This window comes from Sinocyclocheilus rhinocerous, unplaced genomic scaffold, assembly GCF_001515625.1.
Source record: "Sinocyclocheilus rhinocerous isolate Xijiao unplaced genomic scaffold, SAMN03320098_v1.1 scaffold24, whole genome shotgun sequence".
In the NCBI taxonomy this organism is placed as follows: domain Eukaryota; kingdom Metazoa; phylum Chordata; class Actinopteri; order Cypriniformes; family Cyprinidae; genus Sinocyclocheilus; species Sinocyclocheilus rhinocerous.
In genome coordinates, this window is record NW_015647124.1 from 1,341,193 (window position 1) to 1,362,326 (window position 21,134).

Consider the following 21,134-nt stretch of genomic DNA (forward strand, 5'->3'; position numbering starts at 1 on the left):
TCTAAAACCGTGATACAAACCGAACCGTGAGTAAGTTGAACCGTTCCACCCCTAATATACTGTATACATATATATATATAATTAATGTATGTGTATATATATATATAAATAAAAGCAAATTCAAATTATTAATAAATTAATAAAACTATATTCTAAATAAAAATAATATATGTATAAAATTAATCTGTATGTGTTTATATATATATAAAAATAAAAAAGCTAATTCAAATTATTAATAAATTCTATAATAGTATATAAATAATCCTAAAATATTTTTTTTTAGGTCTATTTTTTTTTTTTTTTTACTTTAGTCTTTGTCTTTTTGTACAGCTGCAGTTTTTGAGCTCTAAAAACACTCACTCTCTCATCTCTGTTGTTTGCCCGTTTAATTACATGCCATTTTTAAAGTCATTATCCTGATTGCTGTATGCAAATGACTGTAGTGTGATTGGCATAGCAGGACCTGAAAGTCCCCAATGTTTTCTTCCTGGAGACAAAGCAGATGCTTTCATTTCAATTATTTGTATCCCTTTTCCCTCACACAACCCTCCCAGAATGACATATTATTCATGAAATGATGAACTACCACTCTCAGCTTTCTCCTTGACCATAACGGTGACCTCTCCCGAGTGCCGCGCCTCATCATTGGACTTCTGAGGGAAAGTGAGGGGCCGCAGACATGGGAAGGAGTCCGATCCGACCCCGGTGGTCCCCGGCTGGTATGTAACAGGGCACGGGGTCTGGCAGCTCATCGGCTCCTCGTCTTGGGTACAAACCAGAGAGCCCAATGATGCCTGATGGTACTTGGTTTCCATAGAGACGGCGGAGGGTGCGAATGTAGCCAGTGTAGCGTTGATGTTCAGACGGTGTCCCGTGTGGCTAAAAACAGGAGAAAAATAGTGAGATTTATGTGCACAGGAGATGAATCTCATTACCATCGGCCATGAGCGCACAGAAACGCATGATGAGATGCAAACTCACACTCCAGAACATGGTGTCATCAGCACACACATCATATCCCTCACACTTCAGCATCCCACAGCTATATTTTCACACAAAACCACTCATCTGCTTTGTTAGAAGATCATTTTTATCATAGCAATGGTTTGTTCATTAATGCACGTGCTTGTTTATTTTAACCATGTAGGTCATGAAACTGACCTCAGTTGCAGAGATAGATGTTATAACATTTATTTTTACAGCAGGAGAATTCAGACAGATTCCAATAATCGATTTTAGTATCCTTAAAACCATATTTATTCAACTATACACTAAAGTCAGTAAAATACGGCCAAATGTACCGTGATAATACCGGAAAATGTGGTAGCCTAATTGTCTGCTAGGACATTATTTACTTTTCTTTATTCTCGTTTTTTTAATAAAAAGGCTAAATGTGATAATTAAACTCGTGAAAACACGTAAAATTTATGGGAACATATGGTGACAGTCAAAATAATCACTAGATTCTCACAAGAAAACATGAGGGCAAACAGACAAAGCCGTGGGGAAAAGACTGCTTTGTTAGAAGATCATTTTTATCATAGCAATGGTTTGTTCATTAATGCACGTGCTTGTTTATTTTAACCATGTAGGTCATGAAACTGACCTCAGTTGCAGAGATAGATGTTATAACATTTATTTTTACAGCAGGAGAATTCAGACAGATTCCAATAATCGATTTTAGTATCCTTAAAACCATATTTATTCAACTATACACTAAAGTCAGTAAAATACGGCCAAAATGTGGTAGCCTAATTGTCTGCTAGGACATTATTTACTTTTCTTTATTCTCGTTTTTTTAATAAAAAGGTTAAATGTGATAATTAAACTCGTGAAAACACGTAAAATTTATGGGAACATATGGTGACAGTCAAAATAATCACTAGATTCTCACAAGAAAACATGAGGGCAAACAGACAAAGCCGTGGGGAAAAGAGACATATGGAGGGATAGAGAGAGAGAGAAAGGAAAAGAGAGTGTTAAAAACATATTTTAGTCCATAGTTCACATATAAGCTACTCTATAACGACGAATATGAAGATTAATTAATAACGATGCACAATGTATTATATACACTGTAAGCTGTTCTTTGTCCTCATGCATCCAAAACAGGTACAATTCACCTATCCAGGTCGGGAAACGCTTTGTTTTCTAATAAAGCAAAGGGCTGTCTCCCACAGACATAAAAAATCATTCAGACGTTAATTAGTACACATATCATACATATATTACATAAATAAACAGCTACCTTACACCGCGCGATTCCAGCCAGTGTGCAGTTGAAGTCGCACGTACGCCGTTGACGTTAGTTCATTTGCATAGACGGTCGCTCTGCCGATTCAAATGAAAATTTGATATTCCAGTGTGACATTTAAATGTACATTAAAAGAAAAATGCCGCGGTGCTGTGGTCTATGCAGTGCGCTCGTCGTGTCGGCAGGGATGCTGGGATCATCACAGGCTGCAGGCTCACACTGACTGGACGGAAGGAGGAAACGGGAGGAGAGTAAAACAGCGTAAAAAACTACACGAACTGCGCGCACTGGAAAAGCCTGTGATTAAAATAAATTTAAAAAACTCATTATGAAGGCTGATTATAGGCAATAGCCCATGATAATAAAATAGCCACACGGTGCAATTAAAAAACATTTCCACAAAATAAGTTAGTTACGCATTTCAGCAGTATTACTCCGTAAGAATGTAACATCGCAACGTAAACTCCCTAATTTAAGATACACTGAAAAAGAAAGTAGTAATTTTCTAAGGGAAAAGGATTAGTGTATATAATAAATTATAAGTGCAACCCTTTTGTAATATTTCTTTTGAAAATGAAAAGTATTCATTAAATTTGATATTGTTTTAATATTATATTGTCTTTTTAAACATATTTCACCATAACTGCACTGTGAAATACAGCAAAAAAATGGCACCTTTGGAACAAAAAAAAAAAAAAAAGCAAATAACTAGTCTTTTAAAAAATGGTATGTACTTTTACTAATTTACAACCAGTAAAAATGTCTAATTCAGTTATGAACTGTAAAACACATGATCCAGACCCCATTCTGTAATCCCTGAAATATCGCTATATTTCTGTAAATTTTAAAGTTTAAAATGATCAACATAAGCAAAAAAAAAAAAAAAGTAAATTCTTTCCATTAATTATAAAGCAGTTATTATCTCTGTTTGGTAGTCCATTTTCTCTTCTGTCTATTGAAAATGGTTCCAAACACTACTATGAACAACAATGAAAACATGAGAGTGAATGTACTCTCTGGTCTTATTTATGTCCTGCAGTTCTGGTCTGCCGCAAGGATGTCAGGCTGGTTGAAGGACTGCGTGTGTGAGTAATGAATAAGCAGTGTTGACTGCAGGCTTTCAGCCGCTGCTGCTGGTGCTGCAGACACATCTACTCACCAACAACACCATTTACATTCGCGTTCAGTTCAAAATGCAAATACTGAATGACAAGTCAAGGATATACAGTCCTCAAAGAATATATACATTTAAGCCGGACTATTGCAGTGGATAAAACACCAAACCAAGAGGCTTCATTTGACAGACACTTTTTTTCAGAACGGTTTTATAGGTTTGAAATTATAGTGTTGACTGCAGGCTCTCAGCCGCTGCTGCTGGTGCTGCAGACACATCTACTCACCAACAACACATTTACATTCGCGTTCAGTTCAAAATGCAAATACTGAATGACAAGTCAAGGATATACAGTCCTCAAAGAATATATACATTTAAGCCGGACTATTGCAGTGGATAAAACACCAAACCAGGAGGCTTCATTTGACAGACACTTTTTTTCAGAACGGTTTTATAGGTTTGAAATTATAAAACAATATACAATATAGTTTAGGCTGTTTCATGGAAAAAAAAAACCAACCCCCCCCAAAAATAATTATAATAAAACGTATGCTTTTACTGTAATAATTGCTGCAATCTCTTTAGTCAATTATATACTTTTGAATTACGAACCAAAAAGAGAACATACATTAGTATAGCCTGTGTACTCTTGCTTTTATAGAATATTAAACATATTTTAAAAGAACAATCCCTCTTAAAGCAGCACTATGTAACTTTTGGCGCTCTAGCGGTTAATAAACAGAACTGCACACATCCCGCGGAAGAACATTCCAACCGGAGCTACTTCTCTAAGTTTATGTCTATGGCGATTCACGCAGGTACGTGTTACTCCGCAGCGGTGACGACCCGACCAGGCTACAATAGTCCAAATATAAATACTTATTATAAGTGTACCGTAGTGATTCGGAATAAGACAAAAACGCAGTTTGGAAGATGAATTCATGATGTACTCGCTCATTATATACATGGATAGAGGACTCATATTTTAGGTTTGAAGCTAAAAACATCTTAGTATAATGAGTTTATTACAAACATGCCACTTTTTGCTTCACAAGACATTAATTGAAGGACTGGAGTGGTGTGGATTATTGTAATGTTTTATCAGCTGTTTGGACCAGTCATTCTGACGGCACCCATTCACTGCACAAGCGATGTAATGCTAAATTTCTTCAAATCGGTTTCAAATCAAAGCTATTGCGCTTTTTATGAATTAGGTTTTTCTCTAGTCCTTCAGAGAAACATGATGCACCTGCGACACAGCTTCCTAGCGTGCATCGAGTTCAGCCAATAGACAAGTCATCGTCACAAAAAGCTGACATTTAAAAGGATATAACAGCTCATGAAATGCTAAAACTCTTTGGTTGTTTGGACTAATATTTTGTAAAAATTGGACTGATTTCTTCAACCACTTGCTCACAAAAACTATTTTGAAACCATATTTTGGCTTCAGAACCGAAATTCTCCTAATTTCCCCTTTGGGGAACTATTATAATTTTGCCCCTCAGTCATTCTTGAGAAGTGGGACAAAACAGGGTGCAAAATTTTCTCTTTTTTAACAAAATGTGCTTTTTTACCTTGGACTGTGTAATATCATTTCAGCTTTATCTTTAACAGCATTCAAGATGTTTTTAACATTTCAAAACACATTCTCGTTAGAGTTAGCAGACAGATTACACTTTCACATGTGACCAACAATTCCACAACAAATATAAAATATCATAATGAAATATTATCAAAATATTCAACTGACGGAGTTGACACATCTGATGGTGGTGACGAAAACCTGAATTTGTAGTCATTTTAACTATCAAATACATTGAATCAGTCAATTACTGTATTAAAACAAACACAACAAACAGTGAGTATGTTATTGTTTATAAAGCTTTTATTCAAGAGTCACATTTAAGTATTTTGATATATCATTGGAACACAAAATCTTATGGTGGTGACATCTGACGGTGTTGACAAATTTGGCATTTCTTTCACAAAACCAATGGAGTTCATGTAGTAGCCATTTTATTTTTTTCTGTTGATGCTAGATGCTAATGGAACCTGCTTCAGGAGAATAAAATTATCTAAATATTTCAAATAATTTCCTCAGAAATTGGAAGATGGTGTTGACATATCATGGCTGTGACAAAGGAAATATTAACATTAGGATTTAAAATATTCTAAAACTATAAAACTTAGCAGAGCCTGTCTGACACTGCTGTACTCTGCAGAGGTGAACTGTGGCAAGGGGGTCCTTTAGAGTGACAGCTGCCCCTGATATTCCCTGATTTTATTACATTTTATTGAATGTCTGACAGTGTTGACAAAAAGTGGGGACGCAACTTTAAAATCTTATGAAACATGCATGTGTCATTAAAAAACAACCTTGCTTTGATAGATGTTAAGTGTTGCTTTTGATAAAACAAGCTCTTTTTCATCATTAAAAAAACATTATCCATTTTATTGCCTATGAATAATTGAACCCTTCTCTGTGGACACACTGTTTTAGACGTAGTGAGAGGACATTAAGAAACACAGATTTGGTATAATAATAATGAGAAAATTAAATTGAAGGTGATAATTGTGTTAAATACATTCTATTATTAATCCCTCATGACATTTAAAATTGAAAATATTTTTATTTTTTAAAGCTAATAGCAGTTACCATTGCTGGACCGGTTTTGTCCCACGTCTCAAGAATGACTGACCTACAAAAATCTTGGAGCATAATTATGAAATGTAATATTTTTGGTCTTTTGGAAGTTTCATTTCAAAATAGTTTCTGCATGCAGGTGATTGAATAAATCCTTCCAAATTGTACAAAATACTAATTTGTAAACATAACCATACATTTGCAGGGTTCCCACTTTTGTCAGTGATCATTTTCCAGGACATTTTTAATTTATTTACGACGACAATAAAAGACAAGGATCATGCCCTAAAGTAATATATTCCTCTCTACAGGAGTCTCTGTAGTTTCAATTTAAGTACCATAGCAAAAAAATAAAAAATAAATTTCCCCCTAACTTATTTAAATGTTTTTTTCTGTTCTCATGTCATATATGTATGCATGTATGTTTGTACCAAGAGCTCCTTAAAAAAAAAAAAATCCTTGTGTTTGCACACACTTGGCGAATAAAGCTCATTCCGATTCTGACAATTACATTTTAAAAAATTATTTTCCAGGACAACTACAACCTTTTCCTGGCATTTTACATTTTCAATTTCCCTTGACGTGTGGGAACCCTGATTTGGCTTAAAAATGCTTAGTCTGAATGGGCAGAATGCCTCTGAATGCTTAAAGGGCCAGATTTACTAACAGCATTTGTCAGCGCAAAAGCCTCATTTGGCATGAAGAAACTTCTGTCAGCGTTTACAAAAGACATGCAATGAAAAATAAGCGATGAAAAGAGATATTTGCAGCTGACCTTACTGCATATGCATTTGTAGGAGTTTCCCTTTTAGATGCAAAAATTATGAGAGGAGAATCACTGACAGCATCATACAGATCTCAAAACTGTATTTCTGGAAATGGATGATTTTGAGAATAGAGGATTTAGTGGTTCACCTCGAGTGGTTTATAAAAGGAATCATTTAAAGTATAACACCCAATTACACAATTTGTTTTGTGATGTTGGCATTTATTTGGTGCCACATGATAAATGATCAGTTCATAAAAAAAAATTAAAAAAAAGGAAATACTAAAAAGGAAAAATAGTATGCAGAAATGACATGGAAAAAAGCAGTCAAGTATACACAGAGGCTTGTACACAAAAAAACCCTGTACAAAATGTTACATGCATAAAATGTGTAAAAACATCTTAAAATCACAAGTGTTCAAACGCTCCTCTTCAGACACTTCACTTTCCCATACTGCTGAGAATATTGGCCTGTGAGGGGAAAAAGAAAGTGTGACTCAAAGGAAATCTCCGAAATCACATGCTAGTGTGCTTCCTTCCAGACACATTATTAAAAAGATCCACAGCAGACACAGACATTACCGACACAAACCACAAACCTTTATGAAAGAAGAGAAACGTTTAGCTGTAACGCCTTCGATTTGCTTCAGGTCTTCCACCTACACACAAGGAAAATAAAGAGAACACTAAATATTAAATCAGCCTCTATGATCTGCATGTCAAAGTTTCGCACATCACAGGTGAAGAGCCAGACTTCTACCTGTGTGAAGTCCCCATGAAGCTCTCTCCAGCCCATGATCAGTTTGGCTTTCTTGTCTCCGATCAGCTGCAGGCTCTTGAGATCCTTCAGAGAGCCGGAGTTCAGCGTCTGCAGGATCTTCTTCCTGGACTGCTCTAGTAATGCTGAATCCAGATGGGACTCCCAGTTGACTTCATCAGCAGGGGGACGATCCACACCTCCGTTCTCCTTCCCCTGACCCACCTTATCAGCAGAAAACCTCAGTTAATCACGGCAAACGTGAAAGTAACATCTCAGTTACTGTCAAGTGCAAAATATACCAGCGCTTGACAGCTTTTAAAGAAACCGGAGAAATTTCTGTCCTTCCATGGAGTTCATTCACCCAAACTTTAGTGCTTCACAAAGTTCACATTGTTAAAAAAATGCATATGTAGTTAAGCTGGATGCATAGAAAACTTCAGCCATCTCCTGGCCATTACTGTCATAACATGATTTTATTTCTTCACCAGGCAGCAATATGGCCAAATACATTATATTTTTCTCATTTTCTTTATGTTCCAACTTACAGAAGTGTAGATTTTTACTGTACTGCAGTTTGTATATTTGCTTATACAAATGGTGAAATAGATAAATTTACATAAGCGTAAAATCTTAAAATCCCTAAAGTGCACATTTTAGAAATTAGTGTTATATACATATACACACACACACACATACACTATATATATATATATATCTATATATATATATATATATATATTTATTAGTGTTGTCAAAAACGATTAATCGCATCCAAAATAAAAGTTTTTGTTTGTATAATATATGTGTGTGTTCCGGGTATATTTATTATGTATATATAAATACACACACACATTCATTATATATTTTGAAACTATTTACATGTCTATATTTATATTCATAATTTATATTATAAATAAATATATTTAATATATAAACAACCTATTTTTTATTTTTTTAATCTATACACGCATGTGTATGTATTTATAAATACATAATATATGTATGTGTGCTGTGTATATTTATTATGTAAACAAAAACTTATTTTGGATGCGATTAATCGTTTGACAGCACTAATACACACACACACACACATATATATATATATATATAACTCCGTGTCAATAAAAATTTTTCAACAGCCAAGATGTAACCCCTTTTCAAAAAGCTTGGAAGGGTTTATACAAATCTAAATGATTATTTCTGACAGCATTATCGTTTTTGGGGTAAAACAGGCCTTCAAACAAACATTGGCATTTGAATCTGTATCTCTGTAATATCAATTATTTTATTAGACCCAAATCTCCTGGTCGGAGCACCATTAATTGTTCTATGTTGTAATACGCACGTGTAAAGAACAACCAGCGGCACACTGACCTCAGTTTGGATACGTTTCTTCTTCTTATCCAAGAACTGTGAGGGCTTACACACCACAGCACACTGCTGCAAGGGCTGCACCTGAGAGACTGAGATGTGTTTGGACAGGAAGAAACGGCTCCTTATTTACCAAATACAGGCTGAAATGTTGTGCTTAAAGGAATAGTTCACCAAAAATGAAATTTGCTGTACATGTACTCAACCTCAGGCCATCCAAGATGTAGATGAGTTTGTATCTTCTTCAAAAGACTTGGAGAAATTTAGCATTACATCACTTGCTCTTGAGCTGAAAAGTTGCATAGTTGTACAAAACAAATCCAGAATTCAGGCGTTTTACCTTTAAACAGTTGCTTCTGATCAAAATAGGAGTTAATTATCCATAAACGCTTACTCCAGTGGAAAAAGTCCATCCCCCGTTGTCCTCTCACAAAACTGTTTCTGCTTATAAACGGTGCTTGATCTGTGCATATTTCTCTCTTGATTCAGATTTTTTTTTACTGGAGAAAGCAGTGTTATGGATTATGAAATCATATTTTAGCTGTAAGTGACGATTTGATGTTAAAAACATTTTAATGATGGATTTGTTTCTTACAAATAGGCAGCTTTTGGCTTCACAAGACATTAATTGATGGTGTGGATTATTGTGATGTTTTTATCAGCTGTTTGGACTCTCATTCTGACGGCACCCATTCACTGCAGAGGATCCATTGGTGAGCAAGTGATGGAATGCTACATTCCTCCAAATCTTTTCTGATGAAGAAACAAACTCATCAACATCTTGAATGGCCTGAGGGCGAGCACATTTTTGGGTGAACTATTGCTACGTTTAGATTGTCAGGAAATGCACTCTTAAATGTATCAGTTCAGAGTTTCCCATCTGGAACCACAGAAGCTGACAGTAGCAGGATGAGAGAGGGGACAGAGCGGAAATGCTTCAAGCCCTGAAGAACAAAGCAACTGTAGCATCACAGAAACTGCATACTAACAGCACAACTCAACAGGCAGAGAGGAAAGAGCAGGAAAATTCAAAGGGTCATGAAACACTAAACCACTTAAATCAATACTGCGTTCTCATGCATGAAGAGTGTCCCAGGAGGACTATAAGGATGAAGTTAACCACAACTTACCCTGTAACGGCGTGACAACCGCTTGCTGTTTGCGTGGTTTGGAGGCTGTAGATGGTTTTCTGTGCAGTAGGGGCAGATCTGTCTTAAAGAGAAGTGCATCTTTGGACTCTTTCTCAATGGTTTCATTCTGCTTGTTTAACATGTTTGCTTTGTCCTCCAGCTCCTTCTGTTTCTCCTTCAACATCTATGGGAAGACAGCAGAACATATTTGAAATCACCCACTGGTTGATGTGGAAGAGGTTTTCCAAACTGAGCACTCATGTACAGTTTGCAGTTGGTATTAGTAATCTTGCCCAATCTGATGGATTAACTACAAGCAGGAGGGATGCTGCTGATTTCACAGAAACTGCTTAGGTGATCAGCTCGTATTTTTCAATCTCTTGCAATGCACTGAAATTGAGATAGAAATGTTGTTCTGACCAAGCAATTGATAGTTTTCACGTGACGTCACACCCTTATAGGAACGCCCACCTGGAGGGCAAAACGAAGCTTTACTTCACTGACCGCCAGTTATTTTTATGCAGTTTGCATTAAGTAGTAAAATGCAGATATTAAAAGGCGAAATTCAGTAGACACCTTATTGATCATGTATATTTTGTACAGGCAAGCAGATGAAGCCAGAATATAAACGCTTATGATAATTAAGCACTATTTAACTTATTCATTACGATAGAACTTTAGTGATTAGAATTGGTAACCATGTATGAATGCATATTTGTCATTTTAATTAAACTTAGGACTGGTGGTAATGCTTAAGATAGTTACCCATTGGGTTTCTGTAAAAAAAAAAAAGATATTAGTAATAGATAATAGTAATTATTATTAAAAGATAATACTACTCCTACTACTAACAATATACAACACACTAAGGATTGATGAGCTGCTGGTTCATGAATATTAATCACGTTGTCAGCGTTGCCTCGAACGGATTTGCTGAAATCAAAACAGGGACGGGAATAGATGAGAGCCAGCCAATGAGAATGCCGTTTGCGTATTAGCTCCGCCCACTACCAGAGAAACCGGCATATATTCTGCTTGTTCTTAAAAGCTGAATAATTCTAAATGAACTCCGTTATTTTGACAGGAAAATACAACGAAGAAGATGGTTTACATGCAGTGCGTCTATTGAGCGTGGTATGTAAGACTCTCACTCTCTCTCTTTGCATGTGTGAGAAACAGCGCTATCAGCAAAGCGACGGCGAGTCGTGCGCCTTCACACTAGAGTTTACAGCGCGTCAAATACAGGTGTGCTGCACATCCATTGAGCTGAACTGAAATAGTACAGATTTGTTGACGGAGAGCGAAACTCTGAAGCGACTGAAAATATATCTATGCTAAATTAATTAGCCTCTCACACACATACTGGCAAGTAAAATCTAAGAATTTATTAGCCAATGGCTAACGATAGACATTATTTAGTCGCATATGCTAGTGATTCACTCGCAATGTAGAGGATTGCATATTGAAAGAGTGTGTACGATACCTGTATTTCTTTACGGGACTGTGCTACAGTTTTGAGCAGGTCGAGTCTCTCCCTCTCAGCAGAGCCCATCATCATCTTCTCTAGAGCCAGGAGTCTTTCCAGAACCGATGAATCTGGTGAACTGAAAGACATTTCAACTTTAACCACATATACACCAGCCAGACAGCATCAGATTAATATGTATACGTGTATGCTTATATATATATATATATATATATATATATGTGTGTGTGTGTATATATTTATGACAGACTGATATATATATTTAAAGGTGCACTAAGCGATTTTTGAAAAACGCTTTTGAACAGTGTCGGACTGAGTCCAAAAACAAACTCGCAGCCAATCAGCAGTAAGGGGCGTGCCTAGTAATGATAGGGAGAAGACAGCACTCAGTGAGTGCACCGGACAGACATTAGTTGATTGACTACAGATAGTGAGAGATGGCAGATAGGAAAAAAGAAAAGAAAAAAGAGAGGACATTTTCAAATATCAACATCGTTTCGCAAAAATCGCTTAGTGCACCTTTAAGCAACACTGTGAAGGAAAAAAAATATTAATCAATTATAATATCAATATCAACTATACAATCCCACCATTTATTATTCAAGAAACATTTCTTAATGTAAAAAAAATATGTGCCGTTTAATATTTTTGTGGAAACCATGATACATTAAAATTTGTTTTATATTATATGTATTATATTATGGAATAGAAAGTTCAAAACATTAGTGTTTATTTGAAACAGGAGCCATTTCTAACATTATAAAATGTTTTATTATTGTGACTTTTGATCATTCTAATGCATCATTGCTAAATAAAAGTATTACAAACAATCTTACTGATTTAAAAAAAAAAAGGTAAGCATTTTTATTTTAAAATTACTTAAAGGGGTCATATGATGCTGCTAAAAAGAACATTATTTTGTGTATTTGGTGTAATGAAATGTGTTTATGCTGTTTAAAGTTCAAAAAACACATTATTTTCCACATACTGTACATACTGTATTCTCCTCTATGCCCCGCCGTTTTGAAACGCATCGATTTTTACAAAACTCATCGGTCTGAAAAAGCGAGGTATGCTGTGATTGGCCAGCTATCCAGTGAGTTGTGATTGGCTGAGGTAGATATGTGGGGGCGTGTTCGAACGAGCCGTTTTAGGTAGGCGTGGCTGACTCTTAACTTTTATAAAGAATATCTCTTTGGATTTGAGACTTTAGTCTTTGCAACTTTACAGATCTTCTTTATGCACCAAGAGCTTGTAACACTCCAAAGAGAAAGGAAAAAATGAAATCGCATCATATGACCCCTTTAATATTAAGGTTGATTTATTAGTTTTACTTTTCGTGGGTTAACTCATGTACCGCAGTGCAAAATGAAATTAATTTGAAAGCTATTCACAGCTATTCAGAGTTTTAGCTTGACCGCCCAGCACTACAGTACATGTGTCCTCCCTATGCATGTCCAGTGAGGCACATTTAGCCTGTGGTCTTTGCTATAGGGAGTTTTCCTTTGAGCACCAGCTACCAAATCATGGCCTACAGCACAAAGCCAAGACCTGTTAAAGTGCTCACACAATAAACTAGTTTACCTGTTGTAACAAGCTGTCGTACCTGTGTGGATGTACCGGAGGTGATGGAGACTGTTCAGCTTTCTTTCCTTCTTTAGACTTTTTGTTCTGGGGCTCACCAGAACCTCCAGCCTCCTGTTCCTCTCTGGCTCTCTTTCCAGGAGCTAGGAATGAAGGGATAAAATGATCACCACATACCCAATTATTATCATCCAGTGAAATATATAATAATACAGCGCTCCTCACCAATCGTAGGAGCCAAAACGGTTTCCCTGACAAAGGGCCGATTGACAATCTGCTTAGACTTGGCGGCGAAGTTAAGGGCTGAGAAGGTGTCAAAGTAGTATCTGTACTCCGGTGCGATGTTTGTGATCATGACAGAATGGGCCGAACCACCCAGAGAGTCCTGCAGCAGACGGGTGAGTTTACTGTCTCTGTAGGGCACGCGGCCCCCGGCCCCCGCATTCAGAGCGTCCACCACTTTACTGAGGGTGAAGAGGGACAGGTTGATGGCTCCACTCTCTTTCAGACGGATGCCCTGGTTTCCTGTGCGCCGGTTGTCTTCTGAACCAGCCAGGTCAACTAAATACAGCTTTCCTGTTTGCTGTCTGTGTGGCGGCCCACGCTGAGACTTCACTACCTGAGAGCAAACATATGCATTTATGTGATTATTAGTCTTTTGCAGAAGACTGGCAACTTTATAGGACCCAATGAAATCAGTTTTATTTTTGCACAAACTTTGCTTGAATTTTTCTGGATTCTGTTTTAATGCTTAAGTACAATTTAATAAATTTAACAATAAAAATGGCTAATAAAATCAACTGATCAATCAACTGAATTTCAATTAAAAAAATAAAACTTAATAAACCATTATAATTATTACATGAAAAATACATTTCATTGTACAATAGCAATATATTTCTGTCTTAATTTTCTTCTGTTTCAATGGTTTTCAAAAAAGATGGCTAATTCATAAAACTAACTAACTATTTAATAAACTTTTATAATAACAGTGGCCTATAAAATGTGTTTTTTCCCTCAGAAATTCTGTTGTCTGTTTGAATTTCTTTTGGATTGTGTTTTTTTTATTTTTTATTATATAATACAAATGTATTATTAGAAACAAAGGTCATCAAATGAATGCATAAAACATATTATTTATTTATGATTTAACGCCATGTCAGCAGCAATGTCTCTATATTCATGGCAAAAATAATTAAATTGCATCACTCAATCAATATCCTTTCATAATATTTACAATTTAAAGGTCCCATGGCATGAAAATTTCACTTTATGACGTTTTTTAACATTAATATGAGTTCCCCTAGCCTGCCTATGGTCACCCAGTGTCTAGAAATGGCGATAGGTGTAAACCGAGCCCTGGGTATCCTGCTTTGCCTTTGAGAAAATGAAAGCTCAGATGGCCCAATCTGGAATCTTCCCTTTATGTCGTCATACGGGGAAAGGTTACCTCCCCTTTCTCTGCTTTGCCCGCCCAGAGAATTTGGCCCGCCCATGAGAAAATGAGCTACTACCGTGCGAGGCGAGCGCAATATTTTTTTTTCCTCGAGAGACATCATGGCTTGCAAACGAGCGAAGCATGGCAGTTGCTCAGTGTTTGGATGTACAAATGAACACCGAAGTATTTTTTTAGTTCCTTCATCCGAGCCTATGAAGAAACAGTGGGTTAATTTTATTTTCTCTGGTAATGCGCCGACACAACTTCCCAAAGTTTTGTATGTCTGCGCCAAACATTTCACCGACGACTGTTTCCTCAACTTGGGCCAATACAGAGCTGGCCTTGCTGAACGTCTGAAAATAAAGTCTGGATCAGTACCAACTCTCCTTGGCTCAGCTACAAACCTCGGACAAGTAAGTCAACTAACGCTATACAATTTTGTTGCTTTACTGTATATGGTTACCTAGCTTGTTATCCTTAGAATGAAAGCATCCAAAAAGCAGCATGTCATGGGACCTTTAACAGTTTTGTCTTAAAAAATCAACAAACAAAAAAACAAAAATAACAACAATAATAGCAATAACAATTATGTAATCAAATGAAGCTTGAACAATTCCTTTCATTTTTTGGCAAAAAAAAAAAAAGTGTTGGCCAACAGAGGTTTACAGTTTAAATTAAAACAAAAATTGCCATTCCTTAAAAGCTATAAGCTATATTATTATTATTTTGAGACATTCTATTGTACTGTAGCAATTTACTTGTCTTAATTCTTCAAGTTTAACCAAACTTTTATTTTGACAGGTTGATGTATTTGTTTTAATTGACGCAGAACATGCAGACTTCATATTTAAATAGCAGTATTTTGTGCTTTAATATTCAGTCACTAGTCTAAAGCGCAATTAATTTAAGTGTAGTGCCCTACTTTTGATTTATTCTTCCAAATTTTGAGAAATTCGGTGACATTCCGCATTATACAGTAAATTCTATTTTTATGACTACTGTTCTCTCTCCCAAATACAACCAGCAGACACACTGTAAAAGTCAGTGGTATTTGTTTGATGGAGAGATTTAATTTCAGCACCAGCTACCAAATCATGGTCTACCACACAGAGACCAGGACCTGTTAAAGTGCTAAAGGAGAACTAGAATGAAGAGAAGTGCACAGGTTCAAACCTTTATGAGGAGGATAGCGTGACTGCGGCTGGAGCGCTGGTTGAGTTTAGTAGAGGCCGTGGTGCGGTTTAGACTCGCGGGGATAAAATGAGTGTCAAAATCGGTAAAGGATGAGAGTGGCGTGTGTGTTAGCCCGGGAATGAGGATGTTTCTGTCCTTGTCTTCACGGATGGGCAGGTCCTGGGAACCCGGGGACAACAGGTCCAGCACCTACAGACACAAGGTGCATCAATATTCCAGAGCAGCTGCCACTGAAATGGGTTAAGTGTGTGCATGCATATATATTTACTTATTAAAAAAAATACTTAGACTACCATTCAACAGTTTGATGTCAGTAAGATTTTTCTTTTATTTAGCAAGGATGCATTAATCAAAAGTGACAGTATATATAATATTCTATTTCAAATAAAAGCTGTTCCTTTGAGCTTTCTATTTAAAGAATCCTGAAATATTAAAATATTAACCAGCAAAAACTTTCAACAATTGATAAATGTTTCTTAAGCAGCAAATAAGCATTTCTGAAGGATCATGTGACACTGAAGATTGGACTAATGGCTACTGAAAACCCACAGAAATCAATTATTTCTCAAAACATCTGACCTTTTCATTGTAGATCTCGAGGTAAGACATCCCAACCGAGTATTCCCAACCATCTGGATCCTTTTCCTGAGCTTTAACCAGTTTGAAGACCTCCTTCACAGCTCTGGTAATTACGCCCGGCTGCTCTTGACTGCCAAGCATGGTGTGGGTCTTTCCTGAAGAAATGAACAAGAATAGTCTCTAGATTGTGAATTGACAATATAAAGGCACTTCATAATAATCCTAAGAATCACATCACATAAGTTACTAAAGGAGGCGGTTGAAGAAATCTAGGCGGAAGAAATTTTATAGTTTACACTGAGATGATAACGATATCACATTCAACAACAGAGGAAGGGGTCATACCTGCTCCAGTGGGTCCATAGGCAAAGACACTGGCGTTCTGACCATTAAGGATGTGAGGGAGGATGGGCTTGACGGAGGTCAGAAACACCTCCTGCTGTGTTGTCTGTTCACCATGAAACACATCGAACCTACAAACCAATATACAATGTTTAAATCGATCACTGCAAAAATAAATAAATAAATGGTATCATTCACTGAGTTCCAAAACTACAATAATAAAAAAACAATAAATATAAATGTAAACAACGTATTTTATTTTATAGATATTAAAGGGGTCATACGATGTTGCTAAAAAGAACATTATTTTGTGTATTTGGTGTAATGAAATGTGTTTATGCGGTTTAAGGTTCAGAAAACACATTATTTTCCACATACTGTACATTATTGTTTCTCCTCTATGCCCCGCCTTTCTGAAACGCGTTGATTTTTACAAAGCTCATCGGTCTGAAAAGTGAGGTGTGCTCTGATTGGCCAGCTATCCAGAGCGAGTAAAGAGCGGTCGGCATGACGAAGCGGATATCGTCCTCTTTTGGAAGACCAAACAAAGTAGTTTCGCTTTCACAACGAAACACACAGCGTCTTCACGACATGGCGGCGGCAGCAACAATACTACAGCGAGAACCAAAGTTACGCCTTCTTTCTTTGCGTGAACATTTGGGCGGCGTTATGCAAATCTTCCCACATCATGACGTAGACATGTGGGGGCGTGTTAGAACGAGCCGTTTTAGGTAGGCGTGGTTGACTCTTAAATTTTATAAAGAATATCTCTTTGGATTTGAGACTTTAGTCTTTGCAACTTTACAGATCTTCTTTATGCACCAAGAGCTTGTAACACCAAAGAGAAAGGAAAAATTGAAATCGCATCATATGACCCCTTTAAACATTTTAAGTTATAAATTTGTAATATTTTGTAATTAAAAAATGGAATGCAATTATCTTAAAAACCTTGCAGACAATTATAACGTTCCAATAAATAAAGCTCAATGAGGTTGACAAATTGAGGGTCAAAAGTTAACTGTCAAAAAAAAAAGAAAAAAAAAAAAGGACCTGACTTGAATTGATTTTATAAAATTAGAAAATATATTTTCTTATAAATGTTAAAAACACACCCTGAAAATCAATTCCATTGAGTAAAGAAGAAAACACTGATAAATATTGTTGTATTACATTGTCAAAATGGACCTAAACCTAAATCAACTAAAATCGGTCATGTATATTATAAAAGCCTCTTTTAGTGTTTAAATGTTTCTCTGCCTGATAATCCAAACATGCACGTTTAGAGCCAGTGGAGTTTAGTCAAAGAGAAGTTTGATATCAGCACCAGCTACCAAATCACGACCTACTGCACTGAGACATGACCTGTTAAAGTGCTTAATAATGAAGGAGAAAGAATGAAAGGCATGAAGACGAAATAAACACTCAAAGTGCAAACTTCAAGGAATATGACTACTGACTGGTACTGAAGGGTCTCAGTGGCGTTCCTCCAGTTGATGATCTCCAGCTTTTGGGGCCCCAGACCCCTGACACAGGGGCCCTCTCCCTTCTCATCCTGCTTGTCCATGTAGGGCCTGAGCCGAACCGCCACACGAACCCGAGAGGTCCGTTTGGATCCAGGAGCACCATCGTTCACAGCAACACGCTGTGCCATTTCTGACATCAAACCATTAGACTCAACATCAAATATACGCATCGATATAAAACTAACAAAAGCACTGTCTATAACGTTACTCTGGATGGAAAAAACACGAGTTTCCTGAATGTGTTCAACTCAGTAAAGCACTGACGTGTTTCCCTTTCAAAAAGCAACACACGGACATAAACAAAAAAACTATTACATTAAACTTACCTACTGTGTTGTGCAACTGTTAATCCACGTCTCGGCTTATTTGGTCTGTCCTCTGGCACAATATAAGGTGTTTTGATAAACTAATTTTATTCAATAACTTACATCACCACATCTCTGTAAACTCCTCAACAATGGCGCCTGTCCGGCCAAGCACGGTTATTTTCAAAAGATGAAAACCCCGCCCCCTTCACTAGATTTAACCAATCAACGCACCAGAATCCTTCACCCGCCTTCTTCTTTGGAAATTTAACGGAAGAGACAAACGCGTTGTGCCGCCATCATTCGGCAGTATATTGGAATAACAGTACACAATATTTTTAAAAAAAATCAGAAATACAAAAAGTGTTCGTTATGCAAGAAACAACGCTATTAAATATCTTTAATATGCAAAATAATTATAAAATTTTCCTATCCACCATTACGTTCATTCAGATGAATATATATATATATTCAAATTAAACCTAAATTTGCAGCATATGGCATATGATTTGAGTATGCCAACTTAGCTGAAACCTTAACAGTTCAATCAATATATAGCATATAATTTTGTCAATATATCGCTCACAACATAAATAGAGAAAAAAGTAAATAAAAGTGAAGCATTAATTTATAAAAGAGTTACTTTATTAAAAGCTTGCTTACTTCAGGTAATGTACAGCATAAATATGCCTTTCTATATACACACACCTTCAAACATCTTACAGTGATTACTATATGAGTGTGCCAGTTGTTATAAAATATTAATGCTTAATCTATGTGCAAATTCAGATTCTATATTTTGGTACCACCAAATCTAAAATATTGTGCCTTTAACGGCAATGTACAAGTTTTACAACTTGAACTAAAATTGACGCCTAAACATAAAAATGTTGTAATTTAATATTATCCATCTATTATCACATAGCAAATCCAAATGAATAGGGTAAAGACTTGCAGTGTTTTGCACGACTCTACAGAAAGGCAAAAGAACACAGGAAAGCAAAGTTAAACTACATTATTATTTAACTGACCTGTTCAGGAATAGCTGATAACTATTTAAAAAGAAAGCTGACTGATATTCTTAGAAAACTTCCTGTGATGCAGCTCTCTTTAAGTCTAAAAGGAAACACAACACATTATTTTAAACTACATTTTAGCTATACAGTTTTAAAATGTGTATTGCCCTTATTGGCCAACATCTAAACTGCTCATGTAAAACGCTTCAGTGATATTAATATATTAATCATAGATGCTACTGTTCTAGATTTCTGTAGCATCTCTATTCATAACCTGCTGTAAAATGTGCCAGTCGGAGGCTTTCCTTCACAGATCTGTATACTGTCCCTCTCACTGGACCGAGATCAGTTTTGCACCTTCATCTCCAGCATTTGAGTGGGGTTTGTATTCAGTGCAAGTTCATGTCAATCACATGTGGAAGATCGACTGTTTAGCCATACACTTTTAAAATGTGTATTACCCTTAATGGCCAATATTTAAACTGCTCTTCTGTTTCAGTGATATTAATAGATTAATCACAGATGCTACTGTTCTTGATTTTTGTAGCATCTCTATTTACAACCTGCTGCAAAATGTGCCAGTCGAGAGGCTTTCCTTCGCAGATCTGTTACATACTGTCCCTCTGACTGGACTGAGATCAGTTTTGCAGCTTCATCTCCAGCATTTGAGTGGGCTTTTGTATTCAGTGCAAGTTCAGGTCAATCACATGTGGAAGATCGACTCAAATTCATTGAGTAAGAATTCTACAATCTGGTTCTGGAAGACCATGTAAGTGGCGATGTTTGCCGTCTCCACCTCCGGTTTGAGTAACGTTGGGCCGAAAACGATAGCCACATTCTGCACGCTCATTCTGTTCTCATCGCCGTGTTGAATAACCCTGAAAGAAAGAGACAGAGACATGTTGTAGATATATACTGTAACGTTTATAAAGAGGTGTAAATACATGTGTGTAAAATGAACAACATACTTGCGTAAATGGCTGAATAGGGCCTCCATTGTGTTACGGTTGGGTGGTGGCAAAGACCGTACCAGATTTCTCATGTGTGCTATTTTACTGTAATAATCAGGGATTTCTGTATCAAAGCACAAGGAAGAACACAAATTAATTAAATTAAAACTTAATTATCACTACATAGATAGATAGATAGATTGTAATGAATTACTAGTATTATATAATGAATATATATATATATATTAAATAAAAATATCTATATTGTGGAGTACCCCCCACCCAAAATTTAAAAAAAATTCTGAGAAAAAAATTTGAAATTTGAATTTTAAAGAGGTGTAAATACATGTGTGTAAAATGAACAACATACTTGCGTAAATGGCTGAATAGGGCCTCCATTGTGTTACGGTTGGGTGGTGGCAAAGACCGTACCAGATTTCTCATGTGTGCTATTTTACTGTAATAATCAGGGATTTCTGTATCAAAGCACAAGGAAGAACACAAATTAATTAAATTAAAACTTAATTATCACTACATAGATAGATAGATAGATAGATAGATTGTAATGAATTACTAGTATTATATAATGAATATATATATATATATTAAATAAAAATATCTATATTGTGGAGTACCCCCCACCCAAAATTTAAAAAAAATTCTGAGAAAAAAATTTGA

The 21,134-nt window shown here is 36.2% G+C and overlaps 3 protein-coding genes across 5 annotated transcripts in view; all 3 read right to left on the bottom strand.

Annotated features, from left to right (window-relative positions):
* Positions 1–2,491, bottom strand: part of LOC107708907 (proline-rich transmembrane protein 2-like) — a 10,329-nt gene extending 7,838 nt beyond the window's left edge. The window contains exons 1-2 of the mRNA XM_016513270.1: positions 2,249–2,491; positions 587–879 (exon numbers count right to left, since the gene is read on the bottom strand). Coding sequence (XP_016368756.1) covers positions 587–815 — 229 coding nt within the window. The 5' untranslated portion in view covers positions 816–879; positions 2,249–2,491. The remainder of the gene's footprint in view (positions 1–586; positions 880–2,248) is intronic.
* Positions 2,492–6,979: 4,488 nt separating this feature from the next.
* Positions 6,980–18,661, bottom strand: kif22 (kinesin family member 22). 2 transcript variants are annotated; one of them, XM_016513313.1, is made up of 13 exons: positions 18,516–18,661; positions 18,120–18,315; positions 16,666–16,793; positions 16,321–16,475; positions 15,721–15,930; positions 13,335–13,728; positions 13,132–13,252; positions 11,523–11,643; positions 10,040–10,223; positions 8,913–9,001; positions 7,539–7,760; positions 7,378–7,437; positions 6,980–7,249 (listed from the first exon to the last, which is right to left on the bottom strand). In XM_016513313.1, exons 2-13 carry the CDS (start codon positions 18,311–18,313, stop codon positions 7,220–7,222), a joined length of 1,908 nt encoding a protein of 635 aa, XP_016368799.1. In that variant the 5' UTR covers positions 18,314–18,315; positions 18,516–18,661; the 3' UTR covers positions 6,980–7,219. The 2 variants fall into 2 exon arrangements, with proteins under 2 accessions (XP_016368799.1, XP_016368798.1); XM_016513312.1 differs by having other exon boundaries at positions 18,512–18,661.
* A 1,289-nt stretch (positions 18,662–19,950) lies between these two features.
* arhgap27 (Rho GTPase activating protein 27) overlaps positions 19,951–21,134 on the bottom strand; it is a 35,001-nt gene continuing 33,817 nt past the window's right edge. For both annotated transcript variants that reach the window (XM_016513316.1, XM_016513315.1), the window contains 2 exons: positions 20,827–20,932; positions 19,951–20,384 (listed from right to left, as the gene is read on the bottom strand). In XM_016513316.1, coding sequence (XP_016368802.1) covers positions 20,210–20,384; positions 20,827–20,932 — 281 coding nt within the window. In that variant the 3' untranslated portion in view covers positions 19,951–20,209. The remainder of the gene's footprint in view (positions 20,385–20,826; positions 20,933–21,134) is intronic.

Excerpts from the sequence above, each read along its gene's own strand:
- kif22 (XM_016513313.1), bottom strand. The coding sequence starts at position 18,313 with ATGGCACAGCGTGTTGCTGTGAACGATGGTGCTCCTGGATCCAAACGG. Across the intron at positions 15,931-16,320 it reads TCGAGATCTACAATGAAAAG|GTGCTGGACCTGTTGTCCCC; the intron begins GTCAGATGTTTT and ends TTGTGTCTGTAG. Across the intron at positions 7,438-7,538 it reads TTCATGGGGACTTCACACAG|GTGGAAGACCTGAAGCAAAT; the intron begins GTAGAAGTCTGG and ends CCTTGTGTGTAG.